This window comes from Globicephala melas, chromosome 2, assembly GCF_963455315.2.
Source record: "Globicephala melas chromosome 2, mGloMel1.2, whole genome shotgun sequence".
In the NCBI taxonomy this organism is placed as follows: domain Eukaryota; kingdom Metazoa; phylum Chordata; class Mammalia; order Artiodactyla; family Delphinidae; genus Globicephala; species Globicephala melas.
The window spans coordinates 149809408-149835817 of NC_083315.2; the positions used below are offsets into that span (position 1 = coordinate 149809408).

Sequence of the window (26410 nt, forward strand, 5' to 3'; positions counted from 1 at the left end):
TTTTACTTTAATTGTATAGCCAAACCTAATCCTAACTAATATAAGTTGTACGTCTCCTAAACCAACAGAAATAAAGTGGAAAAGGGAAGCTCAATTAACAAAAAAATTAAAAAAGCAGAATACACCACTGGAGATCCGTATACTTCACTATATGTAAATTCTAAAAGAAAAGAGGAAAAAGAAATGCAGAAGAGGGGAGGGAAGAAGAAATAATGGAAAATAGAAAACTAAGTTGGGTAGGGAGAAGTCCAAACACAGTAGTCAGGATGAATGAATGTGACTAGGTTAAGTTCCCTTATTAAAAGACAAATGCTCAGATTGGCTATTTTTAAAATCTTGTGGCTATATGGTATTTACAAGATGTGCCTAAATCAGGATGACACAAAGCTGTTGGAAATAATGAGAAAATACACTTTCCACACAACCCAGTAACTCCACTCCTAGGAAATCTAACCAAGAGAAATGAAAACATGTCTACACAGAGACTTGTACATCAATGTTCATATTATCTTTATTCATAATAGATAGGAACTGGAAACAACCGAAGTATCCATCAACAAGTAAATGGATAAACAAACTGTGCATTCATACAATGGAATACTATTTGGCAATAAAAAGAATGAACTACTGGGCTTCCCTGGTGGCGCAGTGGTTGAGAGTCCGCCTGCCGATGCAGGGGACGCGGGTTCGTGACCAGGCCGGGAAGATCCCACATGCGGCGGAGCGGCTGGGCCTGTGAGCCATGGCCGCTGAGCCTGCGCGTCTGGAGCCTGTTGCTCCGCAACGGGAGAGGCCACAACAGTGAGAGGCCCGCGTACCGCAAAAAAAAAAAAAAAAGAATGAACTACTAATACAATAACATAGATGAATCTTAAAACTGTTAAGCTGAGCGAAAGAAGCCAGACACAAAAGAATGTATACTGTATGATTCCGTACATATGAAACTCTAGGAAGCACAAACCCAATCTATAGTGATGGAAAGTAAATTGATTGCCCGATGTGGAGAGAGAAGATTGGCTCTTGTAGAGGTACAAGGGAGTTTGGGGGGATGATGGAAATTTTCTGTATTTTGATTGCTGTGATGGCTACTTGGATATATTGATTTGTCAAAAAGCATTGAAATGTGCACAAGATGGGTACATTTTATTATTTGTAAATTACACCTCAGTAAGTTAAAAGATGGGAAAAGGCATGCAGAAATAATATGCTGTTTGAATATGCAATATGGAAAATATTGAGGTTTTCTTTGTAGCCTAACATGGTCACTTTCATGAAAGTTCCATGTACACCTGAAAAGGAGGTACATTCTGTATTATCTGGTATTATCAGGATAAAAGGTTTGATATTTATGCATAAGATCTACCTGATTGTTTAGGTATTCTGTATCCTTACATTTATTTTTGACTCTTTGATCTGTCTCACACTGAGAGAAATAGAGTTTTCTAATCTTAGTATACTTTGTCTATTTCTCCTTGCATTTCTTAGAGTTTCCACTTGACGAAAGTTGCTACTGTGTTGTTTTGTGCATGGATACTCATAACTGATATTTTTTTTTGTGAACTGTAGCCTTTAGCATTATAGTGTATTCTTTTTGTCTCATTTAATGCTCTTTAGCCTGAATTCTACTTTTTCTTATATTAAGAACAGGATCTTTGCTTTCTTTTTCTTTTCTGTAATGCATTTGCCTTATCTACTTTTGCCTGTCCTTTTATTTTTAGCTTTTCTGAATTCCTTACCCCCAAAGTAAGGTGCCCTTGCACAGTTCATCTTGTAGACAGAATTGCTAGAGACTAGTCACTTCTATGTGTTTTGTTTTGTTTCCTTTTCTGAATAGGAGTGTTCACTGTAGTTGTCCTGTTCCTATTCCACCAATTGTATATTTGGTGTTATAAGGGCAGATAATTTGCCCTCTTGGTGCATAGGTCTCTAGATCAAAAAAAGCCACACCTCCTGATACTGATACTACTACATATACCCCTTGCTGTAGAGACAGCTGTGCTCCACCTAGATCTCTTGGACTTTGAGCATGATGTCATATGATTGGACAGGACTTGGAGAATGTCTGTGTGGAGGAGGGGGTTGTGTAGTGTATACGTGGCCTGTGGTAGAGAAAGTGAAATCAACGTTTGGTAACTAGAAGGGTAGAGTGTAGCAGTTGTTGGTGCTGTTTACCAAATATTTCTGGCTCTCTTGTTTATGGACCCAGGGTAGGATGGCTCTTTTCCACCACCTTTGAAGTGAGGTGTGGCAATGTGAGTGAAGATGACATATATCATTTCTAGGCAGAAGTTTTAAAAGTCATTATGTGATGAACTGTGCTCCCTTTGGCCTGCCTTTCAAATCATGAAAACATAGAGATGGAACCTTGCTTTGCCTGGATCCCACAGAACATCCCAACACTAGGGTAAATGAAAAATAGACATTTGTTGTTTTAGCCACTGAGATTTGGGTTGGTTTTTTTGTTTGTTTGTTTGTTTTTTACAAGAGCATAACTTAGCCTATACTGACTGATAAAGCACATGTTGAAAAGTCTGGGTTAGAGCAGTTGGACAAGAAAAAGAAAAGGTATCCAAATTGGAAAAGAAGAAGTAAAATTATCTCTGTACACACATGACATGATCTTACATAGAAAATCCTAAAGAATCCATTTGTAAAATCTGTTACAACTAATTAATGATTTCAAAAAAGTTTCAGGATACAAAATCAACATGGAAAAATCAGTTGCATTTCAGTATGCTAACAGTGACCAATCAAAAAAGAAACTAAGGAAACAATCCAATTTGCTATAGCATCAAAAAGAATAAAATACCTAGGAGTAAACCTAACTAAGGAGGTGAAAGACTTGTACACTAAATTACAAAATGTTGCTAAAAGTAATGAGAGAAGATACAAGAGAATGGGAAGACATTCTGTGCTCGTGGATTGGAAGACTCAATAGCAATAAAATGTCCATACTACCCAAAGTGATCTATGGATTCAATACAATCTCTTATCAAAATACCAATAACGTTTGTAGAAATGGAAAGGAAAAAAAGCCAATACTGGTATGGAATCTCATGGGATCCCGAATAGCCAAAACAATCTTGGAAAGGAAGAACAAAGTTGGAGGCCTCATGCTTCCTGATTTCAAAACATACTACAAAGCAGAGTAGTAATCAAGACAGTGTTGTGCTGACATAAAGACAGGTATATAGACCAAATGCAACGATAGAGAGCCCAGAAACAAACCCATACACATACAGCCGTTCCTTTATATTAGCAGGGGCTTGGTTCCAGGACCCTCACAGATGCCAAAATCTGTGGATGCTCAAGTCCCTTATATAAAATGGTGAAGTATTTGCGTATAACCTATGCACATCCTCCCATATACTTTAAACCATCTCTAGATTACTTATAATACCTAATGCAATGTAAATAGTTACCAGTGCACAGCAAATTCAAATTTTGCTTTTTGGAATTTTCTGGAACTTTTTCCCCCAAATATTTTCTATCCCCAGCTGCTTGAATCCACCGGTGCAATACCTTCGGATATGTTGGGCTGACCGTATTGCCAAATGATTCTCTACAAGGGTACAAGACCACACATGGGAAAAGGACAGTCTCTTCAACAAATGATTCTCAGAAAACTGGATACCCACATGCAAAAGAATGAAGTTAGACTCTTACACCATATACAAAAGTTAACTCAAGGTGGATTAAAGACCTACACACATGACCTAAACTATAAAACTAGGAGGAAACTTTAGGACTTTGGATTTCACAATGATTTATTGGGTGTGACAGCAAAAGCAAAACTAGACAAATGGGACTACATCAAACTTAAAACCTTTTGTGTATCAAAAGAAACAAGAGAGTGGAAGGCAATCTATGGAATTGGAGAAAATATTTGGAAATCATATATCTGATTAGGGATTAATATCCAGAATTTATAAGGAACTTCAACTCAACAAAAATGTCTGATTTTAAAAACGGGCAAAAGACTTGAACAGACAGTTCTCTGAAGAAGATATACAAATAGCCAACAAGCACATGAAAAAGCTCGACATCACTAATATGAGAAAGTCAAATCAAAACCACAATGAGGTATTACATCTCTCCAGTTAGGGTAGCCACCATCAAAAGAACAGTAAATGAACAAGGGTTGGTGAGGATGTGACCAACATCCTATTAATTGGAACACTTGTGCACTATAGGTAGGAATGTAAAATGGTACAGCTGATATGGAAAATAGTAGTTTTTGAAGTGGTTCCTCAAAAAAATTATAGAATTACCATATGATCTGGCAATCTTACTTCTGGTTATATATACAATAGAATTCAAAGCAGAGTCTGAAAGAGATATGTGCACACCCATGTTCATTGCAGCGTTATTCACAATAACCAAGAGGTGGAAGAAACCCAAATATCCACTTAAAAATGATAAAGATGGCAAGTGTAATGTGATGTGTGTTTTACTACAATTAAAAAAACATATTACAAGATCCAAGCGATGGCACAGTGAGAAATGAAAGTTTAATGATCAAAGGAAGTCACAGACCCATTAAGAATTGCTCCTCTGTTTGCTGTAGTCCTGTGGGACTCATGGACACAAGCCCTGTTGGCTTTCAGAGCTAGGTGTTTTAGGGACCCATCCCTGATGTGAGAACCTTAAAAGTTGGAGCACAAGATGTGGGTCCAAACCTTTCACTCCTCAGGGAGAAGGTGGGAATTGGGGGTTCCCCGCCCAATTGTATGGCCCTGTACTGAGGGTGAGGTTCATGGTGAGAGTGTGTCTCAGCCTTTCCTACCCATTTTGAGGTGAGTATTTTCTCATCTACTCGATGTGTAGAAGTCGCTAAGCTAGTTTCTGGATTTCTCCCAGAGGAATTGCTCTGTACGTGGCTGTACATTCTGTGTGTCCGTGGGAGGAAGGAAGTTCATGAGCCTTCTATGTCACCATCTTGGTCCCTCTTCATAATAAGGAAATTTTTTACTTATAGAAAAATGCAAGGAAGTGCTCAAAAATTGATGGGGAACCAGGAACAGGAACCAGCTTGAAAAGTTTCCAAAAGAAACAGGAACCAGCTTGAAAAGTTTCATGTTGGTCAAATTTGACACAATTTAAGGATCAAAATTAGTAATGACAGTAGTGGATTATCACATGATTATTTTTAATTTTTATTGATATATATTTGATGTATAACATTGTATAAATGTAAGGTGTACAACATGTTCATTTTTAATAAAGAATCCATGTGTCCATAAGATATTAAGAGTAAACAAAGAAAATGGGAGAGATGGGGGAGCTTTTTTGTATAGGAATATTACAACTAATAAATGTAGAAGGAAGGATAGAAATATAAAATCATTTACAATCACCATTGTAATAACTGATTTGGGCAAGAATCATCAGTGGATGTCAGAAGCATTGGTAAAAAGCTGTAGGGAACAAGATACTTTCAGAACCTCAAAGTATTATCCCATAAATTACTATACATACCTTTACAATAGAGAAATTTGGCAAACACTGCCTTGCCCAAATGATCAAACTTGATGTCACTACTGATGGGACAAACTGACATAATGTACATCATGGTGTGAGGTATATAAGGATACATTAATTATCTAGTATTTTTGTCCCCCCAAATTAAAAAAAAAACCTAAATCTAATTATGAGGAAACTGAAATCCAAAGATTAGGGACATTCTGCAAAACAGTCTGTTTGGAGTCTTAAAAAATGTCAGTCATGAAAGAAAAAAAAAGGCTACAGACCTGTTTTTATATTAAAGGAGACTAGGCATGAAAACTAAATGCAATGTGTGATCCTTGATTGTACCCTGAATTAAAAAAATAAGAAACTGTAGAGTTCTCAGAGCTCCTGGTACGAGCGTCTTCCCTTGGGTGGATTCTTGGCTTTTCTCCCAGCATGGCCCCCAAACACCAGTCTTCACTTCCACCTCAAGCAAAGAAACCAAAGAAACCGAGACTGACTCCTGCCTCCAGGCCAGAGGAAACGTCTGCTTCTCCGAACTTGACCAACGAAGAAAAAGAACAGCAAGAAGCAATTGAACATATTGATGAAGTACAAAATGAAACAGACAGACTTAACGAACAAGCCAGTGAGGAGATTTTGAAAGTAGAACAGAAATATAACAAACTCCGCCAACCAGTTTTTCAGAAGAGGTCGGAATTGATGGCCAAAATCCCAAATTTTGGGGTAACATTTGTTAACCATCCACAAGTGTCTGCACTGCTTGGGGAGGAGGACAAAGAGGCGCTGCATTATTTGACAAGAGTGAAGTGACAGAATTTGAAGATACTAACTCAGGTTACAGAATAGATTTTTATTTTGATGAAAACCCTGACTTCAAAAATAAAGTTCTCTCCAAAGAACTTCATCTGAATGAGAGTGGTGATCCATCTTCAAAGTCCACTCAAATGGAAGTCCAGAAAGAATTTGACAAAACGTTCAAATCAAACGCAGAATAAAGCCAGCAGGAAGAGACAGCATGAGGAACCAGAAAGCTGCTTCACCTGGTTTACTGATCATTCTGATGCAGGTGCAGATGAGTTAGGAGAGGTCATCAAAGATGATATTTGGCCAAATCCATTACAGTACTACTTGGTTCTGGACGTGGATGATGAGGAAGGGGAAGGAGAAGATGATGATGAAGAGGAAGAAGGATTGGAAGATACTGATGAAGAAGGGGATGCGGATGAAGGTGAAGAAGATGAAGATGATGATGAGGGGGAGGGAGGAGAGAAAGATGAAGGAGAAGATGACTAATGGAACACTGATGGATTCCAACCTTCCTTTTTTAATTTTCTCCAGTCTCTGGGAGCAAGTTGCAGTCTTTTTCTTTTCTCCTCCTCTTGTGCTCAGTTGCCCTGTTTTTGAGGTCTCTTTTCTCCTTTATACCATGGCTCACAACTTATTTTGGGGGAAAATACCTTGAGCAGAATTCAGTGGGAAAAGAATCTCTACCCCTTTCTGTTCCAAATTCATTTTTATCCTTTCCTGTCTCAACAAAAACTTTATGTAATCAACACCACCATTCTCTGTGGGGAAAAAAGAAAAACCTTCTGCTCCCTTAGCTCTGCTGGAAGCTGGAGGGTGCTAGGCCCCTGTGTAGTAATACATAGAATTCTAGCTTTTTTCCTCCCTTCTCTGTATATTGGGCTCAGAGATTACACTGTGTCTCTATGTGAGTATGGACAGTTAGCGTTTACCAACATGTATCTGTCTACTTTCTCTTGTTTAAAAAAAGAAAAAAAAACTTTAAAAAATGGGGTTATAGAAGGTCAGCAAAGGGTGGGTTTGAGATGTTTGGGTGGGTTAAGTGGGCATTTTGACAACATGGCTTCTCCTCTGGCATGTTTAATTGTGATGTTTAACGGACATCTTTGCAATTTAAGATGACACTTTTTTTTTTTTTTTTTTTTTGCGTTACGCGGGCCTCTCACTGCTGTGACCTCTCCCGCTGCGGAGCACAGGCTCCAGACGCGCAGGCCCAGCGGCCATGGCTCACGGGCCCAGCCGCTCCGCGGCACGTGGGATCCTCCCAGACCGGGGCACGAACCCACGTCCCCTGCATCGGCAGGCGGACTCTCAACCACTGCGCCACCAGGGAAGCCCAAGATGACACTTTTAAAATACAATTCTCTCCTAATGATGACTTGAGCCCTACCACTCGATGGGAGAATCTGCAGAACCTGTAGGATCTTATTTGCAATTGACATTCTCTATTGTAATTTTGTTCCTGTTTATTTTTAAATTTTTCTTTTTGTTTCACTGGAAAGGAAAGATGATGTTCAGTTTTAAACGTTAGAAGTGTACAAGTTACTTTGTTACAATAAAACTAAATGTGTACACACACACCAAAAAAAAAGAAACTGTAAAGGATATTATTGGGACAATTGAGGAAATTTAAATAATGGGCCGATTGTAATTGTATTTATGTTAAGTTTCCTTAGAGTGAATAGTATATAGTAGTTGCATGTAAGGATAGCTTTGTTCCTAGGAAATACCCACTGAATGTTTAGGTGTGAAGGGTCACAATAGCTTCAAGTAACTGTTTAATGGATTGGGGAAAAACAGATAGATAGATATATAGATAGATAGATAGAAGAGGGAGGGAGAGAGAGAATGTAGCAAAACATCAACAAATGATATGCCTAAATGAAGTGTATAGGGTGTTTATTTACTTATTTTTCTTTTGGCTGCATCCTGCAACTTGCAGTTTCCCTGACCAGGGATTGAACCCGTGCACTCTGCATTGGCAGGTGGATTCTTTTTTTTTTTTTTTTGATATCAATGACCAAACTTTAATGAAATAACATTTACGCTTCACCAGCATTATTTCTAGATCAATTCAGTGGTGATTCAACAAAATGAACAGCTCATTTAAAAGGATGCATAGTATTACTATAGAGGAAAGAAGTACGTAATATTGAAGAACATTCACTTTTTAATCACATGAATGCAAACCTTACCACGTGTGAGTTTGGTAATGTCCACTATGTCCCTACTCTCTCTGATAGAAATCTCTCAAATATAAAATGTGAAGAGTCCCTACTTCCCTGTGTCATTATAAAGACAAAATAAGATCACATCTGCAAAGCCCTTGACAAAATTGGACATGTTATGAAAACTCAATAAATGGAAACTCTTAATTGTAGACTCTTCTATTTCTTCTATTGTTAGATTTTAGATTATTTCCTATTTTTTCTAGAAATAACAGTGAACTATACATCTATTTTCGTGTTTGTTTATATTTTACAGTATATTTACAGGCTCAAGTTCCTGAAGTCACAATACATATTTTTAAAACTCAGGCATAGGTTAATAAGTTGCATTCTAGATAAATTATATTAATTTATACTTTTACCACCAGGGTGTGAGAAGGCCTATCTCAATAATCCTTTACAAGTGGATTTTTCTTTTTTACATCTTTATTGGAGTATAATTACTTTAAAATGGTGTGTTAGTTTCTGCTTTATAACAAAGTGAATCAGTTATACATATACATTTATGTATACATATACATATACATATACATATACATGTTCCCATATCTCTTCCCTCTTGCGTCTCCCTCCCCCCCACCCTCCCTATCCCACCCCTCTAGGTGGTCACAAAGCACCGAGCTGATCTCCCTGTGCTATGCGGCTGCTTCCCACTAGCTAGCTATTTTACGTTTAGTAGTGTATATATGTCCATGCCACTCTCTCGCTTTGTCACAGCTTACCCTTCCCCCTCCCCATATCCTCAAGTCCATTCTCTAGTAGGTCTGTGTCGTTATTCCTGTCTTACCCCTAGGTTCTTCATGACATTTTTTCTTAAATTCCATATATATGTGTTAGCATATGGTATTTGTCCTTCTCTTTCTGACTTACTTCACTCTGTATGACAGACTCTGGGTCCATCCACCTCATTACAAATAGCTCAATTTCGTTTCTTTTTATGGCTGAGTAATATTCCATTGTATATATGTGCCACATCTTCTTTATCCATTCATCCGATGATGGACACTTAGGTTGTTTCCATCTCTGGGCTATTGTAAATAGAGCTGCAATGAACATTTTGGTACAGGACTCTTTTTGAATTATGGTTTTCTCAGGGTATATGCCCAGTAGTGGGATTGCTGGGTCGTATGGTAGTTCTATTTTTAGTTTTATAAGGAACCTCCATACTGTTCTCCATAGTGGCTGTACCAATTCACATTCCCACCAGCAGTGCAAGAGTGTTCCCTTTTCTCCACACCCTCTCCAGTATTTATTGTTTCTGGATTTTTTAATGGTGGCCATTCTGACTGGTGTGAGATGATATCTCATTGTAGTTTTGATTTTCATTTCTCTAATGATTAATGATGTTGAGCATTCTTTCATGTGTTTGTTGGCAGTCTGTATATCTTCTTTGGAGAAATGTCTATTTAGGTCTTCTGCCCAATTTTGGATTGGGTTGTTATTGAGCTGCATGAGATGCTTATAAATTTTGGAGATTAATCCTTTGTCAGTTGCTTCATTTGCAAATATTTTCTCCCATTCTGAGGGTTGTCTTTTGGTCTTGTTTATGGTTTCCTTTGCTGTTCAAAAGCTTTGAAGTTTCATTAGGCCCCATTTGTTTATTTTTGTTTTTATTTCCATTTCTCTAGGAGGTGGGTCAAAAAGGATCCTGCTGTGATTTATGTCATAGAGTGTTCTGGCAGGCGGATTCTTAACCACTGTGCCACCAGGGAAGTCCCTCGACTACTGTTAATTGAGTCAAGGGTAGGGCATCTTACCCACAAACATCTTATCTATAGATTGGCAGGGGGTTCATGAGATGGACTGTCTTAAGGAAATCGATCCTCTCTTTGGGGAATTTAGATCTCAAGACATGAAGAGTTGAACAGCTATAGCAAGATTAGAAATCATACATACGGGCTTCCCTGGTGGCGCAGTGGTTGAGAGTCCGCCTGCCAATGCAGGGGACACGGGTTCGTGCCCCAGTCCGGGAAGATCCCACATGCCGCGGAGCGGCTGGGCCTGTGAGCCACGGCCGCTGAGCCTGACGCGTCCGGAGCCTGTGCTCCGCAACGGCAGAGGCCACAACAGTGAGAGGCCCGCGTACCGCAAAAAAAAAAAAAAAAAGAAATCATACATAAAGAAAAGCAGGGGTGCACCTGAAACAAGAGTACCAAGATGGCAGAGTCCTGGGATAAGAACTGATCAAAAACTTACTAATGCTGAGGGAGTGACAGCCAGGTCTACACTGGGTCCTAAGGGCCACCCAGTTTCTGAGCTACGTTCCACTCTCTGTGAGACCTACATATTCAGCCCTTCTTGTAGTGACAAGTAGGGTTCCTGAACTTCCATGGGGCCCAACTGTGTGTCTGAGGTTCCTGTTTCTCTATGTATTCTTAAAATGTACCTCCAGGTTTCAGTTAGGGTTGTTCCAGTTCAAGTAGCGGGAATCCTAACTCAGTCTACCTTAAACTGTAAGGAAATACATCTCAAATAACAGGAGTTTCAAAGGTAGTGAGCTCTATAAACAGCACTATCAGGGCTGAAGCTCCGTATCTCTCAGTTCTGACCTTCCCCCCAGTTGGCTGTAAACAGCAGTTGGAACAACATGTTCCTTGTTCATATACAGGTTAGGGTACGACAACGGGTTAGGGTTAGGGTACGTGTTAGGGTACGGGTTAGTGTTAGTGTACGGGTTAGGATTAGGGTACGGGTTAGTGTAAGGGTTAGGTTTCGGGTCAGGGTTAGGGAACCGGTACGGTTTAGGGTACAGGTTAGGGTACGACAACGGGTTAGGGTTAGGTTACGTGTTAGGGTACGGGTTAGTGTTAGTGTACGGGTTAGGGTTAGGGTACGCGTTAGGGTTAGGGTTAGGGAACGGGTACGATTTAGGGTACAGGTTAGGTTACGACAACAGGTTAGGGTTAGGGTACGTGTTAGGGTACGGGTTAGTGTTAGTGTACGGGTTAGAAAGAAATAGGGTTTCTTCCCCAAACCATGTAATAAAAATCCTGCTCGTCAGCATGATTGTGCCAACTTTGGACAGATGCCAATCTTTGAATGGCCTAAGAAATGCCACATGCAAGGAATTCCCTGGCGGTCCAGTGGTTAGGACTCTGCACTCTCATAGCTGAGGGCCCAGGGTTCAATCCCTGGTCGGGGAACTAAAATCCCACAAGCTGCGCAGCAGGGCCAAAAAACCAAGCCAAAACAAAACAAAATAAAAAAGAAATGCCACAGGCTAATTAGGTTAAGCCAGAATCTCTGAACCAATAAAAGGCAAGGGGATGATATGGGCATGACTGACTTTAACTGCAGCGACCTACTCTTGGAGCTGAAGATAGTCATCTTTTTCTCAGTGACATGGGATATGTAAGGGGAGATGTGGACTCCTGAACAAAACTAGGATTTTATCAAGAAGGAAGAAAGAAGGAAATGGATGTCCTGAAGGCAGACAATAGTATTCACTACACCTCATTCTCAAACAAACCTGTTGTTTGAGGTGGAACTATACAAGTTGGAACTGTTTCAGCCTAGAGAGAGTTTCTGAACATCAGTTTTTCGAAGTTTTCCTCAAGTAACCCACTTTAATGTTTCTTAATTCTCCTTTAATTTTCCCACGTAAAAATATGTAATACTTCATACATTCAAAAGCATACATTTATATTAAGTATATATGATATGTGTTTAAATGTATACCTTTGTATGAAATACTGTATAACATATATAGATACTATAAAATATTACATACATAGAGTATATTTAAGGGATAAAGAATATTACTAAAATGAACACCCTTGTACATATAACCTAATTTAAGAAAAAGAATATTACCCATAACTTTGACACTTTCTATATAATCCTCTCTGATTACATTCCCTCCTTCTCTCACCTCCACCCCACCTCTTAGGTAACCACTCTCCTGGATTTTGTAATTGTCATCCTTTTGGTTTATTTTATAGTTTTACCCATTACTTGAATACCTTAACAATATGTTTGTAATGTGTATGCTTTTGAGTTGCCTATAAATGAAAACATGCTGTATATAGTAATTTTTGTGGTAGAATATACATAACATATAATTCACCATGCTAACCATTTTCAAGTGTACAGTTCAGTGGCGTTAAGTACATTCACACTGTTGTGCAACCATCACCACCGTCCAACTCCAAATTTTTTTGTTTTCTAAAACTGAAACTCTGTACCCATTAAACAAAAACTTCCAATTCTTCCCTTCCCCCGACTCCTATCAATCCTGATTCTATTTTTTGTCTTCATGAATTCGACTACTCTAGTTACCTCATATAATTGGAATCATATAGTATTTGTCCTTTTGTGACTGGCTTATTTCACTTAGCATAATGTTCAAGATTCATTCATGTTGTAACATGTATCAGAATTTCCTTCCTTTTAAGGTTGAATAATATTCCATTGTATGTATAAGCCACATTTTGTTTATCCATTCATCTGTGGATGGGGCACTTGGGTTGCTTCCACCTTTTGGCCATTGTGACTAATACTGCTATGAATATGGGTGTACAAATACCTGTTCAAGTTTCTGCTTTCAATTCTTTGGAGTATATATCCAGTATATAGTATTTTGCAACTTTCTCTTTTTTTCTGAGTTATGTTTGTGAGATTCATCCATGTTAGTTTTAGCTTTAGTTCACTCACCTTAATTGCCATATGATATTTCACTGTGTGAATATTAAACAATTTGTTTATTCATGCTCGTATAGATGATCATTTAAGTTTTTGCAGTTTTTAATATTAGAAACAGAGCTTTATTCTTTTACATGCCTCCTTGTATATATGTAAAAAAGTATTTGTAATCCAAGATAATATACTTAGAAGTGAAATTGTGTCATAAGGCATTGTATGTCTTCAAATTATTGAAGATAATATATTCTCAAATTATTCTTTAAGTACTGTACACATTCGTACTCCCATAAACAGTGTGGGAGTTTCTATTGCTCCACAGCCATATTAGAACTTGTCATTGTCAGTGTAACAGATATTGCCAGTTGTCCCAGCATTCACTCTTCCCTTCTTCCTTTAATAATAGGTCTTATGAGTTTTATTTGGGTTGCCCAAGTAGAAATTTTATTTCCCAGCCTTCCTTGCAGTTAGGCATGGCCTACCATTTAAGTTGTAGACAACAGGGTGTAACTGAAAATGATAAGTATCTCTTCTGGGTTATGACCTTAAAAGGCATGCTCCTTGGGACTTCCCTGGCCTTCCAGTGGTTAAGACTCCGTGTTTGCACTGCAGGGGGCCTTCGACCCCTGGACAGGGAACTAAGATCGCACATGCTGGGGGGCAACTAAGTCCGCATGCCACAACTGCTGAGCACGCACACCACAACTACAGAGACTGTGCACCATAACGAAGATCCCGTGCTTCGCAACTAAGACCTGACATGGCCAAAAATAAATAAATTAATTAATTAAAAAAAAATTTTTTTTAAAGGTATGCTCCCCTATCCCATTCTACCTCCCTACTGACTAGATGCAGATTTGATGGCAGGAGCCAGAGCAGCCACCTTGAACCCAGAGATGGAAGCTTTAGGTTGAAGATGACGACTTTGGACTGCTTACCTCTGAATTGTTCTATGAGTGAAAATGAACTTTTGTTTTGCTTAATCCACTGTACTTCAGTGTCTCATTGCTATAGCAGCTTGGACTACTTCCTAATTAATACATTTATTCTTTGATTTTAAAATCATTCCCAATTTTACCTTGCTCAGAAAGCCTCTGTTTATTCTCTCTCAAAATCTTCGTGGTGGTATTCTTTTTGCATTTGATTGATAATGCTAATCTCCTTTTTATGCCCAGGTCTTTGAATACATTTGCCTGAAAATGGAGGCCCTTCCCCCAGGGGAGTGGGTATTTGTTGCTTTTGTTTGCTCACATCCTCTCCTCCTTTCTAACCGTACCCAGACTTTTTTCTTGGCATGTTACACTCAAATTATATGCAGTTGTATTAGGATTTAGATCAGAGTGCCCAGCCTTTTCACTATAGATGTTGAAGGGGAGAACTGGAGAATCCTTCCTCTTGTTAGGGGAAACACTGACTGAAACTGCCAGCCCTGGCCAGGCAATATAGTAACCACTTGCATGAGTTATCTTAAACAGGAGGTCCTGGTAAGCAACCACCAACTGGAAGAATTCGGGAAAGGTCAAAAGGAGAGAGGAGATGCCAATCCATATGTCCTTCCAACCTCCCAGAATCCTTGCTGGAATCCATTTTGGCCTGGCACTGCGAGAGCCTCCAGGAGGGAGCCTGAGTCAGAAAGATTGGCCAGAGACAACCCGAAAACTAACCCCATTCCCATAAAACCCAAGACTGCAAGCCATGTGGCAGAGAGTCCTCCCCAGTTCCCTTACCCTCCTGCTCTCCACCTGAGTGCCGCTTCCCAATAAAGTCTTGTTTTGTCAGCACGTGTGTCTCCTCAGACAATTCATTTCCGAGTGTTAGACAAGAGCCCACTCTTAGCCCTGGGACAGGTTCCCCTTCCTGCAACACTCTCACCACCCCCTATATCGGAGAAGGCATTGAGTGGCTAAAGGAAAAAAAAAAAGAGTTTAACTTTGTTTCATACAGCATCCAGAGCTTTGATAGTAGAATAGCTCCTGGATTGGCTTTTTCCTGCTCCTAGACCTAGTTATATGGCCTTCTTGTCTGTTTTGTGACTTCCATAATATCTTTCCAAATATATTTCTTTTAAAGTTTTAGCTGCTGCTATGGATAACATCCAAAGAACTGTAAGGGATCAACTACTCTCAAGTTACAGCCTCTCCTAAACTGTGCAGATCCACTGGGAATGAAGGACTGACCACATGCAATTGAGATTACTTATTAACACCTATGGAGTTTATTTTTAGGATAAAATGAAAGCGTAACTCCATGGTGATAAGAAGGGAAAGAAGTACTCACACTGCCAAGGTTATATATGACCAGGTTACCCCGAGCCTAGACACCATCCATCCCAAATCTTAAGGGGTCCAATAGCAGATAATCTGCCTCTAGATCCTGTTGTTTAGAATGATACAAACTGCAAGAGGTAGCAGGGATTTTATTCCACAAAATAATACGCAAGCCACCAGCCAATCAGAATATGGCTTCAAACCACTAACCAATCAAATGTCACTCCCTTGTCCCCGCCGTCACCCAAGTCTCCCTAGTAACAGCAAGAATGAAACATAAGGAAAGAAGGGCAGCTAGATTTTTTTTTTTAATATTTATATATTTATTTGGCTGCACCGGGTCTTAGTTGCAGTATGCGAACCCTTTAAGTTGTGGCATGTGGAATCTAGTTCCCTGACCATGGGTCGAACCCTGGCCCCCCCTGCACTGGGAGCACAGAGTCTTATCCACTGGACCACCAGGAAAGTCCCGGGCAGCTGGATTATAAACCTAACCCGGAGAAGGCTCATGCTGAGTTGATTTTGACAGCATTGACAATTAACAGCTGACCCCCCCAGAGTTTCCCACACAAAACCTTCCGTGTGATTTAATTCATCCCTTATTTCATTTTGAATAAGAGCACTTTACGTTTTCATTGTAACTTTACTTTTTACATTCTAGATTAGTAAAATTAGTCTCTAAAAAATGGGCTTGGGGTTGATCATATAACTTGAAATTAATGTTACTAAAATGTCATGAGGAGAGTATTACACAAACAATGAGTTTTCCTTTAAATAATTTTCTGGAGATGGGTTCTGTATAACGAAGATGGCTGTGACTTTTGAAAATTAATTGTGCAGGCTACAAAATTTGAATGGCCAACTATATGTTAGTTCCTTAAGTGTAAGAATGTAGCAGATAGAGGCTTCCCTGGTGATGCAGTGGTTAAGAATCCGCCTGCCAATGCAGGGGACACAGGTTCGAGCTCTGGTCTGGGAAGATCCCACATACTGCGGAGCAACTAAGCCCGTGTGCCACAACTACTGAGCCTGTGCTCTAGAGCCCGCGAGCCACAGCTACTGAGCCCGCATGCCACAACTACTGAAGCCCGCGCGCCTAGAGCCGGTGCTCCACAACAAGAGAAGCCACTGCAATGAGAAGGCCCTGCTTGCCACAATTAAAGAAAGCCCGCACGGCAACAAAGACCCAACGCAGCCAAAAATAAAATAAATAAATAAATAAATTTATTTTTTTAAAAAAAGAATGTAGCAGATAGGATTTCCTATAGGATCTAGAACAATGCTGATATCTATCTTGAAACAATGAGGGGAACGTGGAAGGGCCTGTTTTAAACAGTGTTGCTGTTTCCCTATTAGGTGCCTTGCTGAGGGAGGGTTTCTGGATACAGGGCCTGGGGCCTGACAGCTAGAACCTACCATGCCAGGTAGGAAAGGAAAAGGCAAAGAGAAAGCTTCCTGCCTTCCTCAACCTAATCTCATCTTTCTTTGTCTTCCACTACCATCACTTTTCTTTTCCTTCCCACTCTTAAAAACTTAAAAAAAATTGTGAGGTACAAAACACAAACAGGAAACCACAAAGGATAAATTTACAGCTCAGTAAGTTTTAACAAAGCAAATATTTATGTAATTACCACTTGGTTCAAGAAACAGAACATTGTTAGCACCTAAAACCCTACTTGTGACCCCTCTTGGTCACTACACTTTTCCTTCTCCCCAAAGGCAACCACTACCTTCCTTTTTTTTTTTTTTTTTGGCCTCACTGTGTGGCATGTGGGATCTTAGTTCCCCAACCAGGGATTGAACCCATGCCCCCTACAATGGGAGTGCAGAGCTCTAACCACTGGACAGCCAGGGTAGTCCTTACCTTCACTTTTAACATTATGATTTAATTTTGTCTATTTTTGAACTATATGTAAAGTCAATTTTACAGTAACTATTCTTTTGAACTTCCATCTTTCACAATTTTCTTGGAGGTACATTATTATTGAATTATACAAACAGAAAAGTGCACAAATCAAAAGTGGTTCAGCTTGATGAACTTCTCATAAACTGACCATACCTATGTAACAAGCACCCAGATCGAGAAACAGCATTAGCAGCTCCCTTTCAGTCACTATCCCTCCACTGTCCTGAATTCTAACACTATATATAAATTCTGTCTATTTTTGAACTTATATGTGTGAAAACATATAGTATATATTCTTTTCTGTCTAGCTTCTTTTGCTCAACATTGTGAGATTCATCTGAGTGGTTTCATGTAGTTATAGATCATTCATTCTCTTGGGTGTTTTGTATTCCATTGTACAAATATACCACAATTTGATGATCTATTCTAGTGTAGGTAGACATTTGTATTGTTTTCCAGTTTTCAGCCATTACAAATAATGTTGCTGTGAACATTCTTGTACATGCCTTCTGGTGAACATATATATGCATTTCTGTTGGTTATATGTTTAGGAGTGGGATTCCTGGGTCATAGGCTCTGGGGCTGTTCAGCTTTAGTAGATAGTGCCAAATAGTATTTCAGAGTAGTCATCCCAATTTACACTCCCACCAGCAGCATATGAGAATTCCATTTATTCCATTCTTTGGCTTGCAGCTGCATAACTCCATTTCTGCCTTCACCATCATATGGCATTCTCTCTGTGTGCTGTCTTCAAATGGCCATCTTATAAGGAGACCACTTGGGCCCATCCTACTCCAGTAGGACTTCATCTTAATTAATTACACCTGGGACAACACTATTTCCAAATAAGGTCACATTCTGAGGTGCTGGGGGTTAGGATTTAAACATCTTTTTTTGGGGTGTGTGGGGGGACACAGTTCAATCCGTAACAGACATGATAGCAGTGGACATCTCTTCTTGATCTCAGTGGGAAAACTTTCAACTTTTCAGCATTAACTGTGATGTTTGCTGTAGTTTTCTTAGTAAATACTCTGTATAAGATTAAGGAAGTTTCCTTTTATTTCTGGCTTGCAAATCTTTTTAAAAATCATAAATGGATATTGAAATTTATGAAATGAAAGAAAACATTCTTTTTCTGCATCTAATGAGATGATCATCTGATTTTCTCCTTGTCTGTTCTATAGTAAATTACATTTATTTTTATAATTTTCAAAGAGAATTTCAATTGAAAATATTAAAATTACAAGTGGGATTTCTGAGTTGGGTAATGTTCTGTTTCTTGATCTGTACACAAGTGTGATTGGTTTGTGAAAATTCACTAAGCTGTCCACTATGATTTCTAATTTTATGTATATACTTTATATTTCAATAAAAGCTAAAAGAAACACAGCTAAATTCCTATTTGAGAATGAAAAGCTTTTTCTTCCAAAGGAAACTTAGCTGCCCCACTTTCCGCTCACATCCACCTCCTATGAGAGGTGAAGATCTGGGTTATTAAGATGGAAGCAAGGTCAAACCTGTAAGTGGTGCACAACTGACACATTGACACACTTAATAGTCTCAGAGTTAGGTAGGTTTTTGTTTTGTTTTGTTTTCAGAATTCAGTGTGTATCAGCTTTGTTTTTCAGTGATTCTCTCAAGCCAAATGGGTTCATGTTTAGTATTACATGAGATTGGATTATTTTCTAAATCCAATCTGGTCCTCTCTAGACAATTTTGTTATCTGCCTTTTGCTATCTTTCCTTTGACTGATATTCTCCAACATAAAGTCTTCTGCATTGAATTATTCTAAAGAATTCCCTTTCTTCCCTTTTACAATACCTGCAGGAATTGATGTACTCTTACATTCTGTCTTCAGAATACATCTTCACAGATTTGTTCCTAATTGGACTTTCTGTTAGAATTGAATTAAGTCTATTCACTTAATTTGAGAAGAACTGACATCTTCATAATTTTTCCTCTTTTCATTCAGAACCATGGTAAACCTCTCCATTATTTCAAGTCTAATTTTATTCCACTCGGATATGAGTCTGTATAGTTCTGTAGTTTCCTTTATATAGATTCTGCATATTTCTTATTAGTGATATTCCTACCTGCTTCATGGTTTTTTGTTGTTGTTGCTATTGTGAATGGAACCTTTTTTTTTTTTCCATTCAAAAGCGAACCCGTAGAGCGATAGGATCTCTACCACCGCTCTCAGCTGTGAGACTCTATGGTTCCTTGGCTATATAGGAACATTCAGCTCGCCCCAACATTATCCGAACCGGAAGGAAGGTGGCAACCGAGAGTCGCCAAGCAAAGGGCCGCTCTATCTTGCCTTTGTTCTCCTCTCGGTGGCTACTGCGCAGGCGTAATCGCCCCGGTACCGTCCCCACCTTCCCGGTCGCGGGCGCAGCTCGGTAGCGCCGGCGCACTGGCGCGCTCCGTTTACACGCTCCGGGGCCTGTAGGCGCCGCGAGTTCCGGCTGTCGCCGTCGCCGCCGCAGCTCCTGGAGGTCGGTTGCGACGCGTAACGACGCCGGGACGAGCGCTGCGCCTTCTTCTCCGATATGTACCCGAATTGGGGCCGGTATGGCGGGAGCAGCCACTATCCGCCGCCGCCGGTCCCGCCGCCACCGCCGGTGGCGCTTCCTGAGGCCTCGCCGGGGCCCGGGTACTCGAGCTCGACGACTCCCGCGGCCCCCTCCTCTTCTGGCTTCATGAGCTTCCGCGAGCAGCACCTGGCGCAGCTCCAGCAGCTGCAGCAGATGCACCAGAAGCAAATGCAGTGCGTGCTCCAGCCCCATCACCTTCCTCCGCCCCCCCTGCCGCCCCCGCCGGTGATGCCGGGGGGCGGCTACGGGGACTGGCAGCCACCGCCGCCGCCGATGCCCCCGCCACCTGGGCCGGCTCTCAGCTATCAGAAGCAGCAGCAGTACAAACACCAGATGCTCCACCACCAACGAGACGGGCCTCCTGGTTTGGTTCCCATGGAGCTGGATTCTCCCCCTGAATCTCCCCCAGTACCGCCAGGGTCTTACATGACCCCGTCTCAATCTTACATGCCTCCACCTCAGCCACCACCCTCGTACTACCCCCCGGCCTCGTCTCAGCCCTACCTGCCTCCCGCTCAGCCGTCCCCTTCTCAGTCCCCACCTTCCCAGTCCTACCTGGCGCCCACCCCATCTTATTCTTCCTCTTCCTCTTCCTCGCAGTCCTATTTGAGCCATTCCCAGTCCTACTTGCCCTCTTCTCAGGCATCTCCTTCCCGCCCCTCCCAAGGCCATTCTAAATCCCAGCTGCTAGCTCCGCCACCGCCGTCCGCCCCTTCTGGGAATAAGACAACTGTCCAGCAAGAGCCTTTGGAGAGCGGGTCCAAGAACAAGAGTGCTGAACAGCAGCAAGCTGCCCCTGAGCCAGATCCCTCTACGATGACTCCACAGGTAAGAAAACATCTGCCCAAGCTGCGCCTCTCACCTAGAGGGCCCTAAGTGAGCAGGCCTGGGGGCTTTACCCAGGGCTTAGCCTAATTCCAACACACCATAACTGGCTAATTTACACTCCAGGGTAGTCCATAAAAGTCAAAGGTCTGACATCCCAGCTTTTCAATTAGCTAAATGTGGATTATTAAAAGAACAGTGTTTGAAGATATTTCTAGACACCAGAGTGATGGGTGACTCAAGAGTTACTTCTCAGATGTATTCCTTGGTTTCCTTTGATCATGCTTCTAGGTTTTATTGCTGTTGCAAAGGGCTTTTTTGTTGTTGTTGTTTAATTGTAACTTAAACTAAAATTCTATTTTAGGGGCAGCATAAAAAAGAAGCTTCTCAAAGGGCTGACACCTGAAATGCATATGAATTTTATGACCAGTTAGTTTCTTTAAAAGAAAATTAAGGGCCACTGATAGCTGTCAGCTTCCTGAATTAAGAAGTCTCAGCAAATGAAGGGTGGAAATCTTGTTCTAATCAGGAACATCCTAATTATGTTTATAGATATATATGCAATACCTAGGGAAGTCTACATATTTGACCTTTTTGGGAATCTGTTGGTCATTTAAGGAACTGACCCATACATCCTGTTCTCACATCACTTAAAGATAGTTTTAAGACATGACCAATTTGCTGCATTGCATTGTTGTTACCATTTACTCCACAGTAACAGCGTTGGAATTCAGCCAAGTTTTAAAAAAATGGTGGTGACATCTCTTCATTCATGAGAGAGCCAATTTTCTAAACTTCTCTTTCAAGTGATGCTTCCCTGTCAAAGATTGATAGGGTAGCAGTAATAAATGAATTCCTGTCTTGAGAAAGAAGATAAAATTAAAGTGGAAGAAATAATTTGTTTTGGTTTCTTAAAATAGACACTTTTAGCAATTAGTAATCTACCTAGATTCCCTCATGAAAAAAGAGAATCTTTTAATCTACAAGCTCAGATTTACATATAAAGATTTCCAAAAGATATTATTCTAATTTTACAGTGGTTTGGCATTAGAAATTAAGAAGAGAAACAGGTTGTGTTTTTTTGTTTTTTTTGCATCTTTATTGGAGTATAATTGCTTTACAATGGTGTGCTAGTTTCTGCTTTATAACAAAGTGAATCAGTTATACATATACATATGTTCCCATATCTCTTCCCTCTTGCGTCTCCCTCCCTCCCACCCTCCCTATCCCACTCCTCTAGGTGGTCACAAAGCACCAAGCTGAAAACAGGTTGTTTTAAGTAAGCAAGATGTGGTGCTTGGCACATCATCAGGAGAAAACACTTGAGATGCTGGGGTAAAACAGTAGAATGAGAGATTCTGTTAGCTTACACCAAATTAGTACTATCCCATCAGGTTATTTCTCCAGATTCCTCCATTATAATAGAGATGGAATTTTTGCCCCCTTTACCACCCCACTCTGAGATTTCCAGTGCTTTTGTTGTCCAGCACTCTCAGAGTTAGTCCAAGCCAAAATATGACATTTATATCCTCATCTCTACTGGACTTTTTCTGGCCTCTTAGACAAATGAATTGTTTTTTGGTAGTGGGGGATGGGGGGCGGGAATCAGACCGGTCCTTAATATGAATATTTAGCACGAACACTGTTTTTGTTTTTCTGCCTTTGTACCCTTGTCTATAGTGAACTTCTTTTAGTGCTTTGACTATTCAGTGCCTCAAATTCTTTGATGAGAGCTGTAAAGAAAGTGGTGGAAGATGAGATTTGAGAGGTGGGAATGGGCCAGATCAAGAAGGCCCTTGCTAAGCCTCTTTAGGTTTTTTTTACCTCTCTCTAGAATTCATCCCAACTTCCTCAACCCTCTCTCCCCCCTTACAGTTGTATTGCTTTCGAGGCACATCTCAAATATCAGGGTCTCTATGAAGCCGTGCTTCAGCTTACCTGTGTGGTTTGGTTCTGTTCTTCAAATCTTAAGTCCCTTGCAGACAGGGACTGCCTCACTTACCTTTTTATCCCCTGTAGCACCTAGGCCAGTGTCTTGCCAATTTGTCAGCTCTCCACAAAGTTTTGTTGAATAAGATACAAGCGTTGTCGTGTTCTAGACTTAGGATACTTTGGTGTATTAGGTGGTAAACATTTTCTTCATGCCAGTGCCAGTCTCTGACAATTAACCCTTCTTTGTTGATTCATATTTTATTTTTGGAATATTTCATTAAAAATTTTTTTATGGTGAAAGATTTTAAACATGCACAAAAGTAGAGAAAATGGTATGATTCTCCCTATATACCCATCACTCAGATTCAACAGCTATCAAGATTTTGCCATGTATGCTTCACCTAGGCCTTTACTGTTGTTCTTTTTGTTTGTTTGTTTTGTTTTGTTTTGTTTTGTTTTGTTTTGTTTTTTTGTGGTACGCGGGCCTCTCACTGTTGTGGCCTCTACCGTTGCGCAGCACAGGCTCCGGACGCACAGGCTCAGCGGCCATGGCTCACGGGCCCAGCTGCTCCACGGCATGTGGGATCTTCCCGGACCGGGGCACGAACCCGTGTCCCCTGCATCGGCAGGCGGACTCTCAACCATTGCGCCACCAGGGAAGCCCCTTTACTGTTGTTCTTGCTGAAATATTTTTAAATGAATCTTAGATCTCACATCATTTCCTTCCTACATTCTTAGACATTTTTTTTTAAAGGACTTTTTCTAAGGTAAACACGTTATAACACCTAACAAAATTAACAGGTTTCTATCATCTAATACCAGATCTCTTCAGATTTCCCCTATTGTCTCATCATACTAATAAAAATAATTCCTTGATATTATCCATGTTAAAATTCCCCCATGGACTTAATAAAGTTTTGATGGTTTGTTCAAATTGGGATTCAATATAAACATTTTGGGGCAGAATAATTCTGTTGTGCGGCTGTCTTGTGCATTGTAGGATGTTTAGCAGCAACTCTGGCCTCTACCTGCTAGATACCAGTAGCAGCCCCCAGTTGTGACTACCAAAAATGTTTCCAGATATTGCCAAATATCCCCTGTGGGGCAAAATCACTCTCACTTGAGAATCCCTGATTTAGGTCAGTCTCTCCTATTCTGTTTCTCTACCCTTGCCATTGAGCTTGTTGAAAAATCTGTGTTAGTTATCCTGTAAAATGTCCCATGTCCTGGATTTGTCTGCTGTCTCGTTGGTGTCATTTGACTTGTTCCTCTCTCTCCCATGTTTTTTTTTGTAAACTAGGCATTAACTGTGCAGCCTTCTTAGATTTAAGTTCACCTTTCTTTTGGCAAGTGTACTTCGTAACCTAGGAAGTGCTGTGTACTTCATTTGCATCCCATCAGGAGTCACTCAATGCCTGGCTGTCCCATAGTTAGTGGTGCCAAGATTGATCAAGGGGGGGGTGACTGGTTTCTCTGCTGTAAAGCTTCCCATCAATCTTCAATCTAATATTTCATCTAGTGGTTCATCCGTTGATGGTCTTTGCTTGAGTAAATTATTTCTTTGTTAGAGGTTGCAATATGGTGATTTTTTTTTCTGCTGTTTCTTCTACATTTACCATAAGGAATTCTGTAAAGAAAAACTTTCACTCATGAACTAGGGCTGTTTGATTGGACATACAGTTAGCATAGAAAAGACAGGATAAGTGCTTGATATTCTTCCATTTAATTTCTAGTTTTCAGAGTAAAGTGATGATATAATGGAATGTGTCATTTTTGAAGAATTAACTCTTCTGTGTGTTTTAAAGGACTGGCTAGTTAAAATGCATACTGGTCTTTTTTTTAATGAACTGTGATTTATTCTTTTATTCTTAAAACTTATTTAGGTAAAGCTGTTGACTTTGATTAGAGTTTTTAGTCACTATCTAATACTTAAATATATATTGAGTAACAACTGTGTGCCAAGAACTGTGCTTAGTACTGGAGATGAAATGGTGAACAAAATAGACAAGGTACCTGCCCTCATTCACTTGTTCCAATGCGGGGAAAAGACATTTAAAAAGTAATTGAAGACGTGTAAGGTGCTGTGGAATTATAAAATAGAAAATATCACTAGACCATTCCATAAGGATTAGGAAAAGGTGAGCTTTTTTAAGCTCACCATTGTATTCACAGGGCCTTGCTCAGAGTCTAGCACATAGTAGGTGAAGAATAAATATTTTTCAAATGATTGAATATAGCTGGGAGCTCTCACCTAATTGAAGAGACCTCCCTTTGCAAGTAATATTTAAATGAAACCTGAAGAATGGGTAGGAAATAACCAGATACGAGTTCAAAGAATTAAGTTCAGTAGGGCTTACTGAAGGTACAAACCAGGCCAGGGAGGACCTATGAAGACTTTATCCTAAGGGCAGTAGGAAGCCATTGAAGGATTTTATATAGGCAAATGTGACAGATTGGCTTGTTTGAAAGTTCACACTGCTTTGGGGAGAGTGGAATCGAAAGGAGCAAGAGTGATTTAGAGAGAATAGTGAATAGTGATCCAGGCAAGAGTTAGTAGTGGCTTGGCCTTGGATGGTGATGGAGGAGATGGAGAGAAGTGGAAAGACTGGAGAAATATTTTGGTGCTAGAATCCAGTTGGAGATTGAGTAGTAGTGGAGAGGGAGGCATCAAGGACGATTCCTGGGTTTCTGGGATAGGAAACTGGGTGGATGGTGGTTCCATATACTAATAACCTACAGGAGGGGGAAGAACAGGTCTGGGGAGGAAGGGAAAATGATGAGTTCAGTTTTAGACTTACTGAGTTTAAGATCCTTGAGACATAAGATTCTAAATGGAGATGTCCAGTTAGAAGTTAGATACAGGTCTGGAGTCTAGAAGTGAGATCTGGGAGACATAGACTTGTGAGTCATCGGCATAAAAATGGTATTTGAAGGCACAGAAATAGATGAGGTCTCCTGAGGAGTGTGTGTAGAGTAAGAATAAAGTTTAAAGGACATTGAGCCTAGCCCTGCAGAACCACAGTACCTAAGGGAACCAATGGGAAGAAAGGCCAAATAGGTAGATGGAAAATCAGGACAGTGCAGTGCCACAGAAGTGAAGGGAAGACTGTTCCTAGGAGGAGGGTGTAGTCAGCTGTGTTACTGCTGAGAGGTCAAGCAAGATGAAGACTGTGAGTTATCTTTTGCATTTACTGACATGTAGATTATTGTTGACCTTGGCAGGAGCAGTTTCATAGTGACTGAAGCCATATTGCATTGATTTGAGGAGTGATGGAAGGTGAGGAAATGGGGATGGTGAGTATAGACAACTCTTTTAAGAAGTTTGACTGAAGGAGAGAGAGAGAGAGTATGTGGGCAGGAGCTGGAGGAAGAGGCACAGTAAAGGAGTTTTTTTTTTTAAGATGGGACCTTAATTCCTGGAATAGAGTGTGAACTTCAAAAATGTTGAAAATAAATATATTTTAAATAAATTTAAAAAATGGAAATCCATTTCATTATTTTACCAAGTCCCCCCTCCCCATCCCACTTGCTTTAGGATATGACATTGAACATTTAATGTTACAGGCATTTATCCTAATCAACCTGGACAGGAAAGGCAACCTTTCAAAATTAATCTTTAAAGCATCACACACATAGATGCATGTGTTCATTCATTCATTCATCCATTCATTCATTCATCCTCTCTCTCTCTCTCCCTGTCCCTCCTTCTTTATATTTCCCTACTTGGAGAATCTTTTAGTACCT

General features: G+C 40.2%; 1 protein-coding gene and 1 pseudogene across 6 annotated transcripts in view; both read left to right on the forward strand.

The window, feature by feature from the left end:
• The first annotated feature begins 839 nt into the window (after positions 1–839).
• LOC115839706 (protein SET-like) lies at positions 840–7388 on the forward strand (annotated as a pseudogene).
• A 12312-nt stretch (positions 7389–19700) lies between these two features.
• YLPM1 (YLP motif containing 1) overlaps positions 19701–26410 on the forward strand; it is a 65587-nt gene continuing 58877 nt past the window's right edge. For all 6 annotated transcript variants that reach the window (XR_009563168.1, XR_009563169.2, XM_030831747.2 and 3 more), the window contains exon 1: positions 19701–20737. Coding sequence is in view for 4 of the 6 variants with exons in the window: in XM_030831747.2 (XP_030687607.2) it covers positions 19865–20737 (873 nt within the window). In the remaining 2 variants the exon portion in view is untranslated. The remainder of the gene's footprint in view (positions 20738–26410) is intronic.